Source organism: Theobroma umbraticum, unplaced genomic scaffold, assembly GCF_002168275.2.
Source record: "Theobroma umbraticum cultivar Fairchild unplaced genomic scaffold, ASM216827v3 scaffold_147.0, whole genome shotgun sequence".
NCBI classification, from domain to species: domain Eukaryota; kingdom Viridiplantae; phylum Streptophyta; class Magnoliopsida; order Malvales; family Malvaceae; genus Theobroma; species Theobroma umbraticum.
In genome coordinates this window covers 9,806,320-9,825,871 of record NW_018397259.1, presented here as the reverse complement: position 1 = coordinate 9,825,871, position 19,552 = coordinate 9,806,320, and the positions used below count along the sequence as shown (strand labels likewise).

General features: G+C 33.8%; 3 protein-coding genes across 4 annotated transcripts; 1 reads left to right on the top strand and 2 right to left on the bottom strand.

Annotated features, from left to right (window-relative positions):
- Positions 1-2,177: 2,177 nt before the first annotated feature.
- LOC110415064 (JmjC domain protein JMJ24) lies at positions 2,178-9,032 on the top strand. 2 transcript variants are annotated; one of them, XM_021426544.2, is made up of 14 exons: positions 2,178-2,412; positions 2,909-3,495; positions 3,980-4,116; positions 4,187-4,286; positions 4,396-4,528; positions 4,624-4,678; positions 4,855-5,533; positions 5,648-5,977; positions 6,459-6,884; positions 6,976-7,048; positions 7,511-7,596; positions 8,088-8,231; positions 8,355-8,425; positions 8,724-9,032. In XM_021426544.2, the coding sequence occupies exons 2-14, from the start codon at positions 2,962-2,964 to the stop codon at positions 8,821-8,823; spliced, it is 2,868 nt and encodes a 955-aa protein (XP_021282219.1). In that variant the 5' UTR covers positions 2,178-2,412; positions 2,909-2,961; the 3' UTR covers positions 8,824-9,032. The 2 variants fall into 2 exon arrangements, with proteins under 2 accessions (XP_021282219.1, XP_021282220.1); XM_021426545.2 differs by having other exon boundaries at positions 2,180-2,412; positions 8,088-8,207; positions 8,724-9,029.
- Positions 9,033-9,119: 87 nt separating this feature from the next.
- Positions 9,120-10,597, bottom strand: LOC110415065 (Photosystem II reaction center PsbP family protein). Its single transcript, XM_021426546.2, has 3 exons — positions 10,098-10,597; positions 9,702-9,921; positions 9,120-9,438 (listed from the first exon to the last, which is right to left on the bottom strand). Exons 1-3 carry the CDS (start codon positions 10,435-10,437, stop codon positions 9,132-9,134), a joined length of 867 nt encoding a protein of 288 aa, XP_021282221.1. The 5' UTR covers positions 10,438-10,597; the 3' UTR covers positions 9,120-9,131.
- An 833-nt stretch (positions 10,598-11,430) lies between these two features.
- On the bottom strand, positions 11,431-15,092 carry LOC110415396 (zinc finger protein GAI-ASSOCIATED FACTOR 1-like). Its single transcript, XM_021427038.2, has 3 exons — positions 14,515-15,092; positions 13,055-13,451; positions 11,431-12,592 (listed from the first exon to the last, which is right to left on the bottom strand). Exons 1-3 carry the CDS (start codon positions 14,747-14,749, stop codon positions 11,599-11,601), a joined length of 1,626 nt encoding a protein of 541 aa, XP_021282713.1. The 5' UTR covers positions 14,750-15,092; the 3' UTR covers positions 11,431-11,598.
- Between the last annotated feature and the right edge of the window lie 4,460 nt (positions 15,093-19,552).

Genomic DNA, 19,552 nt, shown 5'->3' with positions numbered 1-19,552 from the left:
AATTACATTTTTCAACTAAAAACTAAATCATCATTCTTAAATATAAATGAGAAAACTAATACATCATATAAATGTACATATAGATGGAACATTGATTGATAACTTTCTCAAATTTATATTAAAAAAACATAATTTGCAGTCGTTTCATTTTTTTTTTATTTTTTTTTATAATTAAAAGAGGGGGATTCGAACCTTACTCTTTAGGTAAGGAGATCATGTACCAATTAAAGAGCCAAATGCTCGGGTTCTAAAATGAAATATTCTTTTAAACATTTAATTAAACACTATCACTTATCCTATACTATAAAATAATTTTGGCTTAATACTTTAACAAGTTTATAAACTTTTCAAGAAAATCAAATAAGTTTTTATTTTTTTTATTATATTCAATTAAGTTCATGTATTTTTTATTTTATATTAAATAAATTTTTATAATTAACAATTAAATAATTTTTATTAATAAAAAATATCATTGGTCATTTTATATCATGTAACATTAACGTTAAAAATAAAAAGTATTATATGAGTATATCATTATATAACATTATCGTTCATTATCACATTTCAATATATCATATTAGCATCACCAAGGTCGACTTTTGGATCACAAAAATAATGGCTTCAGGCCTCAAATTTGGAAAGGCTTTATATTTTTATAATAATAATGTAATTAATTATATTAATATATATATATAAATTAAAATAATTAATAAAGTATTTACCTATTTTCTAATACTTAATAAATATTCATTTTCTCTCACTTTCATATCCTATTAATTTTGAACTAATTATTTCATTTTTTATTAAAAATATATAAAAAATTAAAAGTAAAAAAATTAATAAAATAACATATTCTCTCACTTCTCTAATTATATACTTAATAAATTTAAATATTTTTATCACTTCTCAATTCTTAAAATGTTATTAATCCTTAACTATTTTTCTTATTTTCAATCAATTAATAGTACTATGTATTTAGCGATCTCTAACTACTATTTTTTCTTATATATTTTTTTTCATTTATAATCAACTAACGGTAAAATATATTTAATGATCTCTAGTAGCTACTTTTTCTCATATATATTTTTATTTATAATTAACTAACGGTAAGATGTATTTAAAAATTTAAGTAGCTATTTTATTTCTTATATATAAAATTAATTATTTTTTTTTCAATTTATAACATCTATTTTTAAATCATTCTTCTCTCATTTATTTATTTTTAATTTTAATTTTTCTTCAAAGAATACGTAGGATGTTTGTTATGATATTATTTTTATAAAATCATAGGCTTCATTTATGATTTGCAATACACATTCAACAATGAAGTACTATTATTTTTATTTTTGTAGACTTTTTCACTTTAATTTAAAGTTTATATAATATTATTATATTATATTTATTTTATATGAAAGTTAATTTATTTAAATTAAAAATTTTAATTATGGATTTTATATTAATTATTTAAAAATATAAAATAATTATAATAATTAAATATTTTTGGTACTTCATAATAAATATTTGAATATATCAAATCAAAAATATGAATTTTGCTTTTCAAAGCTTGAAATTTTTTTTCTTAATTTTAATAAAAAACCTCATTTAATTATTTTGGTTTTGGCCTTTGAATTTATTGAGTTGTCCCAAAGCATCAAGTGGCATAAAATTACTATTAGCATTTGAATTAATAATAATTAATTAATCATTAATCATAAAAGTTTATTTAATTCAAAATAAGAGTATAAAGATTTAATTGAATATAATTAAAGAATAAGAATTTATTTATTTTTTAAATATTTTTTCAAGATTTTTTAGATATTATGTCATTTATTTGCAAAATTAAAAAGTGTCAAACATTTATATTATAAAAAGAAATTCCAAAATTTTAATATAAAATGCATCAAATAAAAAATTTTATCATTATTATCGTAAAAAAAAAGAAACGTAGAGAGTTTTATTTAGCATTTTGAGCTTGATAATTACAATTGTATATTTTTCTTTTTTATTATATAATAAAAACACTATATCCTTTATTAATTTTCTTTAAATTGAAAAAATAAAAAACCGTGGTCGGAAAATAAATTGGCGGGGGGATTTGGTAATTTCGGCATTCTTTGATTTGAGGCTTGTGGTACGGCGGAAGTTTAACAGTTGTTTAGTTAAACTAGTTGACGGTGAACTTTCGCACAGCGATGTCTGAAATAAACCAGAAAAAAGCCAAAAAAAAAAAAAAAAACTTAAAAAGGGACCAAAGTAGAAGCGTAAAACGGGAAGTCAAGTAACAGCGCGATCCAACTCGGAGTCTCCTTTGGCCTTTGGCCTTCTTATACATTAACATATGCTTCTTGAGTTTCTTTTTCTTTGCGTATATCTTTCTCTGCCTGTTACTCTAATCAAAAGCCCTAGCCTCAGGTACTTCACTTCTCTGCCTTCTTTGATAGTGGGTTTTTTGTTTCCCAATTTCTTGGGGGGCGGGGGTTTGTTTTTGTTTTACATTGTTTTTTTAAGTTACTTCTGGGGTTTAAGAATATGGGTTTCTTTGATAATTCACATGATTGCTTCTTTGTTTTTTGTTTTACATGTCTTTTGAAGTTACTTCTGGGGTTTAGGACTATGGGTTTTCTTTGATAATTCACACGATTGCTTCTTTGTTTCATTGTTTTACTATTTTTTATGGTTTGGGTTCTACTTTCTTATCTTTGTTTATTTACTTATTATACAATGCCAATCTTCTTTATCTTCCTGATTGGCTCAATTTGTTTTTGTTTTTTTTTTTGAATTATTGTTAAATTCCAGTAAGGGGTTCAAATATTTTGTATGTTTGTACTTGATGATGGCGGTGATTGAAATTTTTTTTTTAACTAGCTTGCTAGGTACTTTTTTATAAATTTTGTTTGACTGTTTTTAGGTTGAATTTGGGCATGCTTTGCTGCTATTGAATTTGATTGCAAAGTGAGTGGTATGGATCATCCAAGATCAGGCCCAGGGCATGGTGAGGATAATGTTGGGATTCCAGATGATTTGCGTTGCAAAAGGTCGGACGGGAAGCAGTGGAGGTGTACTGCCATGTCTATGCCAGACAAAACAGTTTGTGAAAAACATTATATCCAGGCGAAAAGGAGGGCTGCCAATTCTGCATTGAGAGCTAGCCTTAAGAAAAAGAGGAAGTTGGGTGGGGAAAGTGAGGTGTATGCAGACAAGAGTGATGACTTTGATGTGCCACTTATAAGTAGGAAAGTCGAAGACTATCCTCCTCCGGTTTCTGGGAAGAAATATAAGGAGAAGGTTTCAAAGAATCAAATTCAGTATTCACCCGAAACACCTGCTATGAGGAATTTCCCAGCACGTAATTCTGTAAAGATGGAAGATGATTATCAAAGAGATGGCTCACCTTTTGAAGAGAATTGGAGGTCATACAAGATACAATCTTTTTCTGCTGCGGATTCATCTAGGAACAGATCACAGAGAAGCTATGATGATGTTACTATGACAGTGGTGAGTTAACTTGCAAAGTACATGGTGCATCTGGTAGCATTAGTATTGTCTTTATTCTTGTTATGGCAGGTTTTTTTTCCTGTGTGCATGAGATCTTGAAAAGGTTGGGGGGTGGAATTCATTCTAGAGTGTAATTTTGCTCTTAAAAGGATATGGCATAAATATGTGCAACTTTAGTAATGGGGATGCTTCACAAGGGGCATCTTGCCCATATAGTAAATTGTGGTGGGCCTCTTTCGATAGCATCGCTAGTATCAATAAGAAAAAAAGTGGAAAGAACACTATTCTAACTTATTAGGTGTCACAGCAAATGAATGGGTCAAATATAGTTAATTGATAATCAGATTGTAATGATTCTTTTCTCCAATATATTGCTGGGTTCAGTTCATGCTTTATGATGATTATTCCTCTGCAACTTTTTTCTATTCTTTTCTGTCCCACTATTTTATGTTGCTGATGCAGATATTCATGTGTTGGTTTACAGGATGACTCTGAAGAGTCCTCTGAAGAAGTGTTCGTCGGGAAAACTTGCCATCAATGCCGGCAGAATGATAGAGAGAGAGTTTCTTGGTGCCTTAAGTGCGATAAGAGAGGATATTGTGATGGCTGTATCTCTACATGGTGAGTTGAACTTTGAGGTAAACGTGCCCACATTTCAGTTTGTGAGCAAGTATTTATACTTCACTTACAGGTACTCAAACATCCCTTTGGAAGAAATTGAGAAGGCTTGTCCTGCATGTCGTGGTTCCTGTAATTGTAAGGCATGTTTACGAGGTGATAACATGATAAAGGTATTTTCTTCTCTAATTAAAGGGTTTGCATATCTAAATAATATACACTACTTTTGTACAGTGTAATTGTCTACTTTGTTGAAGAATAATTTACTTTCACTGAGTGCAGGTAAGGATACGGGAAATACCTGTCCTGGACAAGTTACAGTATCACTATGGTCTATTGTCTTCGGTGCTTCCTGTTGTTAAGAAGATCCACCAGGAACAGTGTTCTGAAGTGGAATTGGAAAAAAGACTTCATGGTAAGATGCTTGTTAATTAAATGGTGTTTGAACTCAAGTTTCTGCAGAGAATATATGTGATTAGGTAACCATTGTTATTTATATATGTTTTTCAGGAACTGCAATAGATCTTGTTAGGGCAAAGGTGAATGCAGATGAGCAGATGTGCTGGTAGCTAACATTTACTAGCTATTTTAAATTAGTTTCACTTAATGTGGTTAGTTTAATAGGTTGATTTTTCTGTACTTTTGACGAGGTTTACTAATTAGATGTGCGAAAGTATGGCTAGCGCATAATCATTCCTGTTGTTCCAAGGGCTTATGGTTCATAACTTTCTCTTTTTGCAGCAATTTCTGTAGGATACCTATTATTGATTATCATCGGCATTGTGCAAATTGCTCGTATGATCTTTGCCTCCGTTGCTGTCAAGATCTTCGGAGAGCATCTTCAGGTGGCGTTGAAGATGTAGGAAATGAGACTGGTGAGAGAACTCTAGACAAAGAAACTGCTATGGGAGAAGTATCTGAATTGAAACTGAATTTCTTGGATAAGTTCTCTGGCTGGAAAGCCAACAGTGATGACGGTATTCCATGTCCTCCAATGGAGTATGGTGGCTGTGGTCATTACTCATTGAACTTAAACCGTATTTTTAAGATGAATTGGGTTGCAAAACTGGTAAAGAATGTTGAGGAAATGGTTAGTGGCTGTAAGGTTTATGATGTTGAAAGTTCAGAAAAGACGGAATCAAATGATCCCACACTCTGTCAATTTGCTGACAGAGAGCCTAGTGATGATAATCTTTTATACTTTCCGTCGTCTCAAGATCTTAAAGCAGAAGGGATTGCAGATTTTAGAAAGCGTTGGGGCAATGGTGAACCTGTGATTGTCAAGGAGGTATGTGATGTCTCATCCATGTCAAGTTGGGATCCAGTGTCTATACGGAGAGGAATTCAGGAGAATGTGGATGAGAAAATAAAAGATGAGAGCAGAATGGTAAAGGCAGTAGATTGCTTAGACTGGTCTGAGGTGCGTTCTCAATGCTACCGCTTATACGTGTGTGATCTTGATTTCTCAGTAATTTAATTGATATAATGTGTTACATGCTTTTATAGCTGTGGGTCTGATTTAACATATTGTCAGGTTGATATTGAACTCGGTCAATTCATCAAAGGATACACGGAGGGAAGTTATAATGAAAATGGTTGGCTGGAAATGTTGAAGTTGAAAGATTGGCCTTCTCCCGGTGCTTCTGAAGAGTTTTTAATGTACCAGAGACCTGAGTTTATCAGTAAACTTCCTTTACTTGAGTACATTCATTCCAGGTTGGGTCTTCTAAATGTTGCTGCAAAATTGCCCCATTATTCCTTGCAAAATGATGTAGGACCTAAGATTTATATATCGTATGGGACCTATGAAGAACTTGGTAGAGGGGATTCAGTAACCAATCTCCATTTCAAAATGCGTGACATGGTAAGTTGCTTTTTCCCCATTCTTGACTAATTTAATTGCATAAATTAAAAAAAAATGAAATTCTTTTTTCATTAACTATTGTGGTCAATATTAGTTTACGGATGCTTGCTTTCTTAATAGAAGGATACTTTGGAACTGCAGCTTTCTATGTGTATATTGTTCTTATATGTCTTAAAGTGCATCAAAGGATTAAATCTATGGGTCCTATACTGGAAATTAATGCTTGAATAGCATTTAGGCTTTCATTCTTTGCATTATCTTTTGCTATTTCTACTCTATTACTCAGGTATACATGCAAGATTAAAACTTGTATGTTTGTAATACCATCTTAGATCCTTAAAATGAAAGAGACAATGGATTCAATTATTAATGATTCATGAACAAAGTCTGAATAACCTTTAACTCTTTTTCTTAAGCATTAAAATTAAATCTGTATATTCTGTGGTAAAGTGTATGAACTGAAAGATGAGGTGTTTGTCAGGTTTACTTGTTGGTACATACATGTGACGTGAATGCTAAAGGTCAGAAGACAAAAATGGAGGACATGCAAAATTCCAATGGGGAATCTGAGGTAAATGAGTCTTTGGGGGATCCTGAAACAAGGTCAGATGAGAAAGGGTTACCTGATTTATCACTTGATGGAACTGATATGAATGATGAATATGAGAGCACATCTGCTGTACATGAGGATGAGAAAATGGATGATCAAGGAGCTGAAACCACTGTGGTTGGGGAGAAATCTGTGGATTTTGAACAGTTAAATGGGGATAGAAGGGATGTTCTGGGAAAGACTCATGCAGGAGCTTGTTGGGATGTCTTTCGCCGACAGGATGTTCCAAAGTTAATTGAGTATTTGCATATGCACTGGATGGATTCTGGGAAGCCTGAAAGTGTAATAAGTGATTCTGTAAGTTTATGATCTTAGTTGTAGAAGCTTCACTTTAACACATTTGCTTGTGCAGAAGTGCATGTTGGTGATTCTTTATTTTGATTTTCAGGTGATATGTCCTCTGTATGATGAAGTGGTTTACCTGAATGAGCATCATAAGAGAAAGTTGAGGGAAGAATTTGGTAAGGATAATTGATGTCAATTTCAGAGAGTGTATGTCTTGGAGTTCGTTTAACTGTCCTTTTTTGTGGCACATGGATGAAGTGTTGCATATTTACAGACTAGCATTCAATTTGTCCAGGAACGGTTCTGATTGTGTTATTCCTAATTGAGTGAAAATATTGCTGTGATTTTCAAAATTTCTGTAAGCCAACCAAGTCATCTAGAAAAAAGAAGGAAACCCTCATGGTTGCTCAGAAGAAGATGGATAAGATAACAACCTACTACTGTAAAATGTTTAGAGACCAATTTTCTAGGAGATGAAATAGGTGTTGGGGTCACAATTTTTTTCAGAAAACCTTATTGTAATTTTAAGCCAGTGACAATTTCAATATTCTCTTTGTATCGGTAGAATTGAATCATTAATGTAATAGATAATAATATTTATTTTTGAGTGTTAAAAGTTGTTTTTTTTTTATTAACAGATGTGGTGCCTTGGTCGTTTGAACAGCAATTGGGGCAAGCTGTCTTTGTCCCTGCTGGGTGCCCTTTCCAAGTGAGGAATCTCCAGGTGGGTCTTCTAATCAGTAACCTTCCATGTTTGGATGAGTTCTGTGATTTTATTGTAAATACTGCAGATAAGGTGACATTTGATGTCGTCTAGTATGTCCAATGTAATAGTCTTTTACCTTGTTGGATAAAATGATGTTCATTACTGTGGAAACTAATCCTTGAGTCTATTCTTCTGAGGGAGAGATGATTCTGGCCTGGTATTGCTTACAAGAATGGTTTCATGATTTGTAAACTTGGGACCAATCTTTGCAATAACTAATTTGAAGTTATTGAACAAATTAAGTTCTTCCTTGAGTCGTCCATCATTATGGAATCTGGCCAAACAGAAAAAATGCTGCCAGATTTTATTTGTTGAATGCATCTTTACCTTTTTGAATTAGTAGGCAGAATTGGAAAAGCTTGATAAACTCAACACTGGTGTGTAGAAGTATATTATTTTGCTTATAGTTATACTTCAATTGACTGATTTCCTTGTATTGAATTTTTCAGTCCACTGTTCAGTTAGGACTTGACTTCTTATTTCCCGAAAGTGTGGGGGAGGCTGTCAGATTGGCTGAAGAAATCCGCTGTCTTCCAAATGACCATGATGGAAAACTTCAAATTTTGGAGGTCAGGCTTATAGTCCAAGAAGTAGTCAGTGCTTTCCTTTCCCTGTGCTTGTCAAGTTCCTTGAGTCTTTTGAAATCATTTGAGTCGGGTATGTTAGACCTGTTTGTCCTAGTGAGTTTACTAACGTCACCCATTGTGTTAAAGCAGGTGGGAAAGATCTCATTATATGCAGCTAGTTCGGCTATTAAAGAGGTCCAAAAATTGGTGCTCGATCCAAAGTAAGTCAATTTAGCCTTAATTTTGTCTTGGTCTTTGTGTTATCATTTCATGTTGATCTTATTGGAGTCTGAGATAAAAGAATGAGCCTTCCCACTTGACCTTTCCTTTAGATATAAGTGCATATTCAGTTAGGGGATTTGGTCTTGCGATAGTATTGGGGCCAAGGGAAAAGACAACGGCATAGCTGAGCTTAATTATCCCCTAAAAATGTTTCTCCAACTCATAACCTTTTCCATTTTCCCTTTTGTTGCTTTCCCTTCGCTTGAGTCGACTGTTTCTAATCTTATCCTATTGCAGGCTGGGTGCTGAGCTTGGATTCGAGGATCCTAATTTAACTGCAGCGGTTTCTGAAAATCTGGAGAAGGTCGCCAAGCGAAGACAGATAACCTGTGCCTGAATTCTCTGTATAGTGATTATAATTTTAGATATAGAAAGTATAGTTTCTCCAGTGGCCGATTGTGGGTGCTTGATGGCATTTCAATGTACAAATGTATTTATATGTAAACTTCTAATTCTTACAGTACTTGAAGGATTTAAGACATCTGATTCTTGACAATGTATCAGTTTATATTTATGCGACCAATTCCCGCTGAAGGACCGACAATTCCCCCACAAAAACATTGATATCCCAGAACCTGTCGACAACTGTTGTTTTTTCCTGTGCTGCCAACAGGTCCTGGAAAGAAGCTGAAGTGAAACTCAATATCAAGTGGTAAGACTAAATGAATTAGCAATTCTATAGAAGGCTGACTGGAACTCTGGCCATGCCGATTCTGTTGCTTGGGCATTCAGAGTGAAGAGCCTACCCCCACGAGCACAACAAACGGCAACATTATGCCTCTGGAACGAGGGGCTTTCGACTCTGAATTCCAGCTCGTAGTACTTGACATTCTTGGAAGGATCCTCCCTCACAGTTGATTCTATCAGAGTTCCTTTCACATCAGGGCGTTGTCCTGTGATCGTCCGAATCACAGCTTCTCCCACCTCTTTTGGCCCTCCGAATGTTTCAATTCTATGAATGCCAAAAGGCAAAGCATTAGGCCATTAGTTGTCATCTTCAGGGATGTTGGCGGGCAAGGCAGTGGGTATCCTAAGATCATTACCTGAGTCTTAATTGAATTTGTAATGAATAATAGTTTTACTACTCAAACTGTATCTGAACATGATTATAAGATGCCTTTATAAAACACTCATTGACATCTCTATTTTCATGTCACCTTAAGGGTCACATTGATTCCAGTGGAAGTTTGTTAACAGTGATAGTAGTATACTCACGAGAATTCTAGGGGGACTGGTGAGACAATGACACTGACGTTGAGCTCACCACTCGAACCAGGCGGACCGTATGCAACAATTGGTTCGTTCACATTCTTGCGGGGACGATTGCTGGATTTTAGACGGCTCGTGGGAAGTGGATCAAGTGATCTCTCCAATCTCTCAGCTGCTCTATATAGCAGCCTTTGATCTCCAACCCAACTTGCCGGGTATATGAACTCTGCAAGCAGTCCAAAAATCTTATACGAACTTTCATTTGATTTCAATTGTTTCTGTCCGACATTGTTGGAACATTTCAATGTTTATACGATTATGATACTATGATATATTCATCATCTTATCTCAAAATTTAAAAAATAAAGTTGTCAAGGAAGCCAAGTAATAGGACTTACTAACCAAATCCTTCATTATTTTCAATGCGACGACTAAATCCTTCAATTGGATAAAGCACATCCAGCTTCAAGTTTCGACCACCCTCTGGTGATAACCCCAGAAGAAAACTAGTTAAGCCACCAAAATTTGCACCGACAGCCACTAGAGAAGCTGAACCAACACCAACAAGTAGGCGCCGCCTGAATGTTGTCGCAAGCGGTGCGAATTCCTCCGCCGGGGACTTTCCTTGCCTCGTCGTCACCTCTTGGAAACTCTCCTTGTGGCCATTGTTGGATGACTGCGTCATGTAAATTCTGTTCAGAGACACATATTTGCATGGATGAAGGTACTGCTGCAATGCCATTTCCGCACTTTTGCTTGGGTGGTATTGGAACTATAGCTTATTATGGATACAAGTTCCAAGGCACGGACGGTCCAATTTAGGTGCTTTTGGTTTTCATAAATGTTTGTGTAAGTTTTGCATTTTTCATTGGTTTCTTAATGACTAATCACGCATAAAAATTTTGGGTTTTGGCCAGCTTTTCTTGATGATGCTTATCCAGTTCTGGTGGCTCTCATTATCTGTGGTTTCATTAGGTACTCAGAGCCACAAATCTAGAAAAGGCCATTGTTTTCCCTTTTGGGGGCCTTTTTTTGATCTGTTAACTTAGGCTTGATGGTTGTTACACGGGCCGAAGCTGTGCAAGCATGTTGCTCGCACCATGGCACGAGGACGACGAGTCGATGGTTCATCCATCGAGGGAGAAAAAGAGAAAAGAAAAAGAGTATTGTGTGACCGTGCACGTATTAAAAAAAAAAAGAAAAAGGGAAATGAAAAAGCTTAGAGCAATGATTATAAAGGCAAAACGTAAAAGGTTTTCTTTCTTTTCTTTTCGACCAATGTCTTAGGGAAAAATTTTAATGCAAATCATGCGTGACAATGATATAATTACTCTTTGAGATAATTAGTAGTGTACAAATCTTAAGGGAATTTCACACCGGTTAAGTAAAAGAGAGGTTTTAGATTTATAAACATTAATGTTACAAATCTCAATAAGTTAATTTTTTGTAAAAAATAATAATCTCGTTATAAAATGATATATATTAAAATCAATTTAAATTTGATTTCGATGTCATGTCAAGCCTTTTAAAAGATGAAATAGATAAAAATAACTTGACTTGCAACAAAGGTATAGTACATTCATATAAAAAAAATTACGAAATTGCAAAATAATCTTATAAAGATAGTTTTAATATTATAGATATCGATGTTACATATTTTAATAATTAATTTTTAAGATAATAATTACTTAATTTTTGAACGAAATGGTAACTTGTACCAATTATTGGAAGGTTAATTAAATTGCTTGAAATTTAGCCAAAATGCTCAATTGCTTGCTTTTTAGCAAGATCACTTTCTTAAATATTAATCCATGGCTAAAAATAAAGAGAGGGAAAAGGAAAAAGCAATAGAAGAAGTTTTAGCAAGGAGTTCTATTATTGAGCTAGCTAGCTACTTCTAATTTTAAACTTTCCACATTGGTTTCTCCAAAGCTGCATGTTGCTGAAAATGGCTCAAGCCTTGCAGTCTAGCCTGAGCAATACCTCCAAACTCCAAATGATCTTGCAGTGGTTGATGATGATGATGATGCTGTTTTTCAAGCAGATTCCTGGGTCTCGATCCCCCGATTCCCAAGAAATCAACAGTCATCATATCCCCACCAAAGCCTGACAGACCAGAAGGGTTTGCTCCACCACTTCTTGGGGTACTCAACCCTGAATTTGAACTCGCACCGCGCTGATCGTTCTCTATACTCTTCAACAACGCATTGTTTTGATCAAAAACCCCTGAAAACATCCCCATATTGTTCACAGCTGAACTTTGATGGTCAACCCCTCCATTAGCATTGAAAAACTGATCTGACCGTATTTCTTGTTGGCTCTTCTGCATGAACTGGTTGGTGAATCCAGCATCAGCTCCTAGCATTTGTGGTTGATTACTCTGAGGAGTTTGCATTGAAACAAATGATGGTGGCGCCATGCTTGTAGTGAAACTTTTCCCCATCAAGGGAGAGTTTAGGCTACCAGTAGTAGCAGTTGCACCCATTTGAGCTGCTTTCTGTAACAATGCAGTGGCAGACATGGAGGCTGAGCCAGAAAACAGGTGCCCGTTTCCTTCGAATAATGTCGACGAATTATTCGCATTGAGTTGCAGGCAAGAGGGGGAAGGATTGGAAACATTACTTTTCTCTTCACCAAACAGGTTTCCAGGATTGTTGGAGAACATGCTTCCTGCCATGCTTAAGGGCTGTAAAGGGCTTTTCGTGTCATGGCTGAACGGATCAGAAATATTCATGGCAGATGTGTTGGGGTTGTTGTTGATGGGAATTGCAGGAATAAGCTCAGTGACTTGGGCTTGTAAGTTGGATCCCACGTTGGGTACAAGTCCTTGGTTTGCTTTGTTGTTTTCTTCAGTTAGGGCATCACAGAAAGCTCTGTGGGTAATAAAACTGTCTCTTCTGCAAAAAAAATAAAAAATAAAAATAATGATAAACAATCTGATTAGTTAATCACTTAATAATCTTCAGAGAAAGAACAATTATTGAGAAAAGGGTCCATTATTCAATTGCTTGGACCACAAGAAGGGGGACTAGGACTTTATAGTAAAATAACAATTTCATGCAGAATCTGTGGTCAAACAAAGACTTTAAGCAAAGCTAGCAAGTGGGTATTGAGGAAATTAACTAAACTTGCTGCCATCGACCCAAAAATAATATACTCTGAAGCAATCTGATTGTTCCAATCATCTTTTTCTATCAAAGATAACGCCATTGATTTCAAGTCTTAGTTCATGCATGCACAGCCAACTACTCTTACAGGGCGTTCTAGACATTGAATCAAAACTTTTTTTTAAATCTTTATAGTGACAAGTTGCTGTTATAGAGTCCTGTTCAAAGGTGGATAAATATAGATGGATAAACCTGGAGAAAATGGTGCCACAGTCACATTTATATTCCTTGGTGCCACATGTCTTTGAATGAGCTTTCCAATCAGATTGCACAGCATATTTCTTGGAGCACTTGTCGCATTTCCATTTCTTCTCTCCATGTTTTCGACAGAAATGCTTCTTGATCCCCGTCAGGTCGCCTAGAGCTCGAGCCGGGTTATGGTGCACGCATGAAGGTTCAGGGCAGACATAGACCCGCTTCCGGATTTCAGTGCTTGTCCTTTGCCTAAGCTTCCACGGCAGGTTATGTCCTCGCCGGTGAAGTTGAAGGTTTTGGTCCCTTTGGAATCCTTTGTTGCAGATTTCACATACAAAACGGTTTGTGGCCAAAAGGGTCTTTGGCGATAGAGCAATGACTTCTGCATTGGGATCTGCACACATAAAAGCCCATGCAAAGACATGTCATCATTCACTTTTTGCCATAGCATTTTTCTGTTATTCTAAACCTTTAGTGCTCTTAACTTTCAAAAGTTTCGGAAAACCAATTTACTTGGAAATAATCTTTGGGAATTAAAGAGCATTATATTGTTCATTTTCCACAGTTAATATCTTCAATTTCGTTGGAAGAACCAAATTTTTGGGTCCTTTTACTTACTTGACTACCATTCAACTGACTGCCATCTTAAATAAAATAACATAAACAGTTAAGAGACTGGAGTGATTAGATCAATATGAAATGTGAAAAGGGCGAGAGAAAGAAAGAAAGAAAAGAGAAAAAACGAAAGAAAGAGGGAGAGAGAGAGAGGACAGTACAGATATTCCATTAGCCGGGATATGTGATTCCTTTACTTGAAACAGTTAAAAAACAAAACAAAGGAAAAAAAAATAAAGGAGTGAGGGCAAGGCCAACAGTTTGCTCTGCAATGATTGTGATACCCAACCAATAATTGAAACCCCTTTCAACAACTTAAAACTTCAATAATTCACCATTTTTCTGACCCAGATTGGCTCCAAAACCTTTCTTCCTACTCAAAACAATACAGAAAATCTTCTTCATAACAGCCCTAATGAATTAAATCAGCTGCCTGCAGAAGGTTTTCCCTTTTGTTTTGATCCAATATATATATATATATATATATATATGCAGGCATATGCAAGAACATGTCCAAAACTTTCTAAATCCGGCATGTAAAGCCAAGATAACTTAGTTGAGTAGGTAAAAATTCATATGCTTACATTTTGAGAACTCTGTTGACTGATACCAAGTAGTCTATAAGCCATAAGATGAATCAGAGAAAAAAGACATTGAATTACTGATGTAACGAACTCAAACTCAAAGCAGTAAACAAAAAAATCTTTCTTCAATTCTCTACTTCAATGACCCTGTTAATTTTAACACAACAAAATCTTTAAAATAAAGTTTGTTTAATCAAAGAAATGATGCCCAGAAAAACAAATAAGTAAGTAGCTAATGAAAGAGCCAGTTCATTTTACCAGGAGTTCCTGGAAGGTTTCTCTTCTTCTTAGCTGGTGGAGGTTGCTCCTGTGGAGTAGTGGTGGAGCCATTGCTGTTAGTTGAAGAAGGCAAAGAGTTTAAACCATGAAAGTGATTCACTTGCTCTTGTTGCTGTTGCTGCTGCTGCTGCTGTTGTTGTTGTTGATGAACTTCTTCTCCAGCAGTGTTGCCTGAAGATAAGCTCCCTCCATCACCTGCTGTAATGTTTGACATTGAAGATAAAGCAAACAGATAAAAAAAAAATAACCCAACTTTTTGTCTTTCTTTCTCTTCCTTCCAAATGACTCTCTTGTTTCTTTCTCTCTTTTATTCCTAGTTCTTGCTGCTCATCTCACCAAAAGCAGAAAAGGTTTGTTTGTTTATTTTTATAAATAAAAAACAAAAACCCCCCAACAAGAAAAACTTGGGATTTTCTTGTAGCTAGAGGAAGACAAAAACCAGGAATTTCTCCTTCATTTCTGGTGCTTAAGGTTTCTTTTTTTTTTTTTTTTTTTGCCCTTTTGCTAGCACAAGGAAGAACATAAGAAGCCAACCAAGTCTTCTTTGGCTGTTATTTATAAATAAATATCACTCACTAGCTTATAGTATATTCAACACTGCTGGCTAATGCTATACTCAATTTGCCCCTAGCTTTCTTTGGTATTAACAAGTTGTCCTTATCCTAATTCCATTTAATTTTAGGAACTTATACCCTTAATATTTTCGGAACTTATACCATGTCAAATAGATTCATATATTTAATATTATCGGAAAAAGGATTTAATACTCTCTCCGTCCGTTTTTCTTTGTTTATTTTCTTTTATATTCTAAAATAAAACTCGTTTTTCTTTTCTAGTCACCTAATACTCTTACGTTTTATACTGTATAATTTAAATTTTCATAATTTTTTTCAGTTTTCGTATTGAAAAATATCGGACATCTATATTATAAAAATTTTATTCTCCATGAAAGTACAAATTGAATTAACGTATGGCTTCATTATAAGGATTTTATTTTTTATTTTTGCTATGATTCAAATTCCTAAGCTCAATTTAATTTTTCTTGAAGAAGTTAGTAATATTTCCAGGACATCAGGGGCACTTTAGGTATTTCAATGTACAAAAGAGCCCACACGAGCCAGTTAATTTCAAACATTGCTGGCGGAAGGGAGCTTCAAGTTGAAGAATTGTCGTTGTCCGCTGATAATTTTATTGAAAGCAATTATATTCCCGAAATACCCCTATAAATGACCCGGAACTACGAAGCTCGCCACCGAAGTAAGCAGCCGCCGTGATGGGCAGACGGAAGTGACGAAAATAGCCTCGCCCGTCACGGGTGTGGCCACTGATCGAATCCTTCTCGAAAAGGACCCGACAATAATACAAAAAAATTCTCCATGTTCACGTGCACCTTAGAGGTGGTACTTCCCCCAAGGTGTGTGCCAGATTTTTCCCCCACAAGGGTATTCTACATATTTTGTAGAAAAGTAGGGGTAAAATAGTCATTTTAAAACTATGTCTAATGATGATGGGATGGTGATGTGTCATAAGCAGCCATGGAAAATTTTTGAATAAATAAATTTTATTATAAAAAAATTAAAATAATAAAAAAAGATAGAAATGAGAGGGACTTAACAATATTATGATTTAATTAAATTGTAAGTAAGAGAAACTGTCTGCTAAGGTTCTCAATAGTCATTTTCTGGCTGCTCAACTTTGCTTGGTCAATGTAAGTGTGAATATAATTATTAAAATTTATATAAAAATTTAAATTGATTATTATTTGTAATTTTGTTTTAAGTTATATAAAATTTTAAAAATGATTAAACCAATAATATTTAAATCCGGATCGTTACATCATTAAGTCATTTTATTTGAATCCGATAAGAAACTTATTTGAGACAAAATTGATTATAACAAAAAAATTTATTTGAAAAATAAAAATTAGATTAATTGAAAATTTATCGATAAAAATATACTATTTTGAACCGAATTTTTTCGACGGGACAATTTTTTTTTGAGAAGTGCATTAAAGTGAAAGTAGTACATAGAGGGAATCTCTTCAGGTGTTAGATCGATAAGCATAACAATTCCAACTGGTGGTGTTCCATGAGAGAAAATATTTGAAGTCCAAAGCTCAGTCACTTTCCTTAAGCTCACCTCTTTCCATGCAAAAGTTGCAATGTTTGCTCTCAATTATTGTATACATTTTCACAGTTTTAACAAAGCTCTCTGTTTCTGTTTTCCCTCTGGCTTTCTAGTTGTACGTAACTGATATTTGCATGGTGATGGGACTTGTCTGCATGGCAAAACATCTTTGCATCTTCAGAAATATAAAACCATAAATGTTATGAGTGTGTGTATATACATATATATGTGTGTGTATATGATAAATACATATGCAGGGATTACTTAGCAAGAATCGGTGTTGGAATATATCCTTTCCACCACATGCTCATGAGCTAAAAGACTGACAAAGACCCTTCAATTACATGGTACAAGGCACAAAATCGAGCACCAGGTATTGTCAGTGAGATATATCCATGTATCATTACCTTTCTTTAATCTTTACTTTGCCTGCTTCCCTTTCTAGGTGTTTGGTTGGGTCAGTTTTTATATTATTTTGTCTTTAAAAAATTAATTTGATAAGGTGTGCAGTACTAATATATATATATATATATATATATATATTAAGCTCAATAGTTGATAAGTTTGGTATTAATTGTATTGACATAAGTTCTTGATGAGAGACACAAATTTGTATTAATTTTACTCAGTTTTTACAGTGAAGTTTAGTTTAGGTAGAAAGGGAGAGAGGGCCCAGAAAATGAAGCCATATACATCATGAACTATAAATCAATTGAGTAGGTGGTAGGCTGGGGGGAATACTTGAGTTTTATATGCAACAAAACAAAGTTTTTACATATGCAAAACAGACAAAAACTAACTGCAAAGTGCTAAAACTATATTATATAATTATAATTATCTGTATTTAATGCCAGATTAACTGTTAGTTATGCCAATATGTTGTCCATTTCTTTGTGATTTTAATTAATTATTATACCACGTGTGATCTCCAAGCTGAAGAATCAGTACCTTCTGATAAAAGTTTTACACAAAAAAGACTATTTTCATTGTCAATTATTTGTTGTTATTCCATACATCCCTAAATTTGGATAAAGCTCATGTGTAGGACAGGAATCCCAATTAACTTTTGGCTTTTTCTGCTTTTTTTTTCACTAAAAAACCTTTTTTTAAATTTTTTTTTGAAGTAATACATTGTCAGATAGAAAAAAAAATCAATTAATTCGGAGTATTCCAGCTTTGATTAAACTATCTAATAATGATTTTTGTCTCTCTGAGCATATGTATGAATGGTATGTAAATAGTTTTATATTTGATACTCTCGATGTGATTCGAGAGATGTTTCATACATCACGAAATTTTAGAGTATTGATTAGTTTAACCATCTCGATAATTCTTTAGGCTTGTTTTGATAGTTTTAACAGAAATTAAGAGTTTTTTTTTTTTTTGATTGGAGATCTAAAAACTAGATAGAGTTTTGTTGTTCTCTATATTAATTTGGACAGACAAAAGAAAGGCATTTAGGTAACCTGTTGCTATCATTTTCCATAGCGTGAGATACATGAATGGTCACTTTCACAAAAATGGTATGCCAAAGGTAATTTTCTTTTTATAGTTCATATTATCCTTTTGAGCAAAACTATATCCAGATTAAGAATTAAGTATATACTATCATGTCGCATATAATTTTAGAACATAACATTGTCATATGATTTAGACTTTTTTTTTTTAAAGATGATGAGATTTTTATTTTGATATCATGAAAGGAGAGTTACAATTCCGAAATCAAGATTAAGATAACATTAAAGAAAGACCTCTTGCATCGAAACATAAAAATCTCTTGTACGTAAAACCCGAACATGAAACGTTATCATATGATCTAAACATTGGGTTTATTTTTTCTTTGTTAGAGAGATTAATCTCAAATATACATACATATATACATATATATATGATTATATATATAATTTGCTTTCTACAACGGCTAGCTACCAAACCCTTTTAAACAACACTTAATTAGCTTGTAAAATTAACAAATATAGCTTAGGCTATGAGTTAATTTGAACGGTGGAGATCCCCTTTTTGTCACAATCAATTGGGCAATCTAATGAACCCACAAAAATTAAAAAATAAAAAAATTATAGGTAATTTTCAAGGTCATATTCAAAAGTCACCAGCCCCATGCAAGCACAATGAATTTTTAAATGTGCATATAGCAAATTAATTATGTAAGTAATTAACTTAATTAATCACCCACGTCAATTTATTAATCCCTTAAAAATAGTAATTTGATTGTGATGTGTTCTACCTACCTAGTGTCTATAAAGATTAAAGTGTTGACAAATCCACCATAAATCCTGTTTGCCCTTTTTGTGTGTCATCTTTTTATCAACACTTTTTATTTAGTTGGCCTTGCAGTGAATTTGATTAACATTAAATTAAAGCTTCTTTAATGTGTTCTAGGCCTTCAAGCTATGTACAAGCTTTCTCATGCAATAAAAACAATAAAAAATTAAAGAACAATTAGCCTAAATATGGTAATTAATTATGATTAATTCAACCATTAGCTTTGATGATGATCAGCTTCCTTTCCCTGCCTGTAATCTCTTGGGCTAAACCTTTATATTGGCATAGCATCCACCAACCTAATGGCCCCCATAGTGAAAACAACTGCATGCCCACCCCACTGCCTTTCAATTTTTAGATCATTTATTAGAAAATATTTTACTATCACTTTCGTCCATCCATTTCTGAAAATATTTTGATCATTTTCTTTTCTTTTCTTTTATATATATATATTGAAAGACGTAATTTAATTATTGATAATTGAGAAAAAATATTAAAGTAGAGTAACAAGTTACATAATAAAAAATTCTTTTATTCTGTCGCTGTCAATATATATATATATATTAATTGCACATTAACGTGCGACATATAATTCATTAATTTGTTG

Excerpts from the sequence above, each read along its gene's own strand:
- LOC110415064 (XM_021426544.2), top strand. The coding sequence starts at position 2,962 with ATGGATCATCCAAGATCAGGCCCAGGGCATGGTGAGGATAATGTTGGG. Across the intron at positions 6,885-6,975 it reads AAAGTGTAATAAGTGATTCT|GTGATATGTCCTCTGTATGA; the intron begins GTAAGTTTATGA and ends TTTGATTTTCAG. Across the intron at positions 7,597-8,087 it reads TCCAAGTGAGGAATCTCCAG|TCCACTGTTCAGTTAGGACT; the intron begins GTGGGTCTTCTA and ends TGAATTTTTCAG.
- LOC110415065 (XM_021426546.2), bottom strand. The coding sequence starts at position 10,437 with ATGGCATTGCAGCAGTACCTTCATCCATGCAAATATGTGTCTCTGAAC. Across the intron at positions 9,922-10,097 it reads TGAAAATAATGAAGGATTTG|AGTTCATATACCCGGCAAGT; the intron begins GTTAGTAAGTCC and ends GACTGCTTGCAG. Across the intron at positions 9,439-9,701 it reads CCAGTCCCCCTAGAATTCTC|AATTGAAACATTCGGAGGGC; the intron begins GTGAGTATACTA and ends TGGCATTCATAG.
- LOC110415396 (XM_021427038.2), bottom strand. The coding sequence starts at position 14,749 with ATGTCAAACATTACAGCAGGTGATGGAGGGAGCTTATCTTCAGGCAAC. Across the intron at positions 13,452-14,514 it reads AAACCTTCCAGGAACTCCTG|ATCCCAATGCAGAAGTCATT; the intron begins GTAAAATGAACT and ends TTATGTGTGCAG. Across the intron at positions 12,593-13,054 it reads TGTGGCACCATTTTCTCCAG|AAGAGACAGTTTTATTACCC; the intron begins GTTTATCCATCT and ends TTTTTTTTGCAG.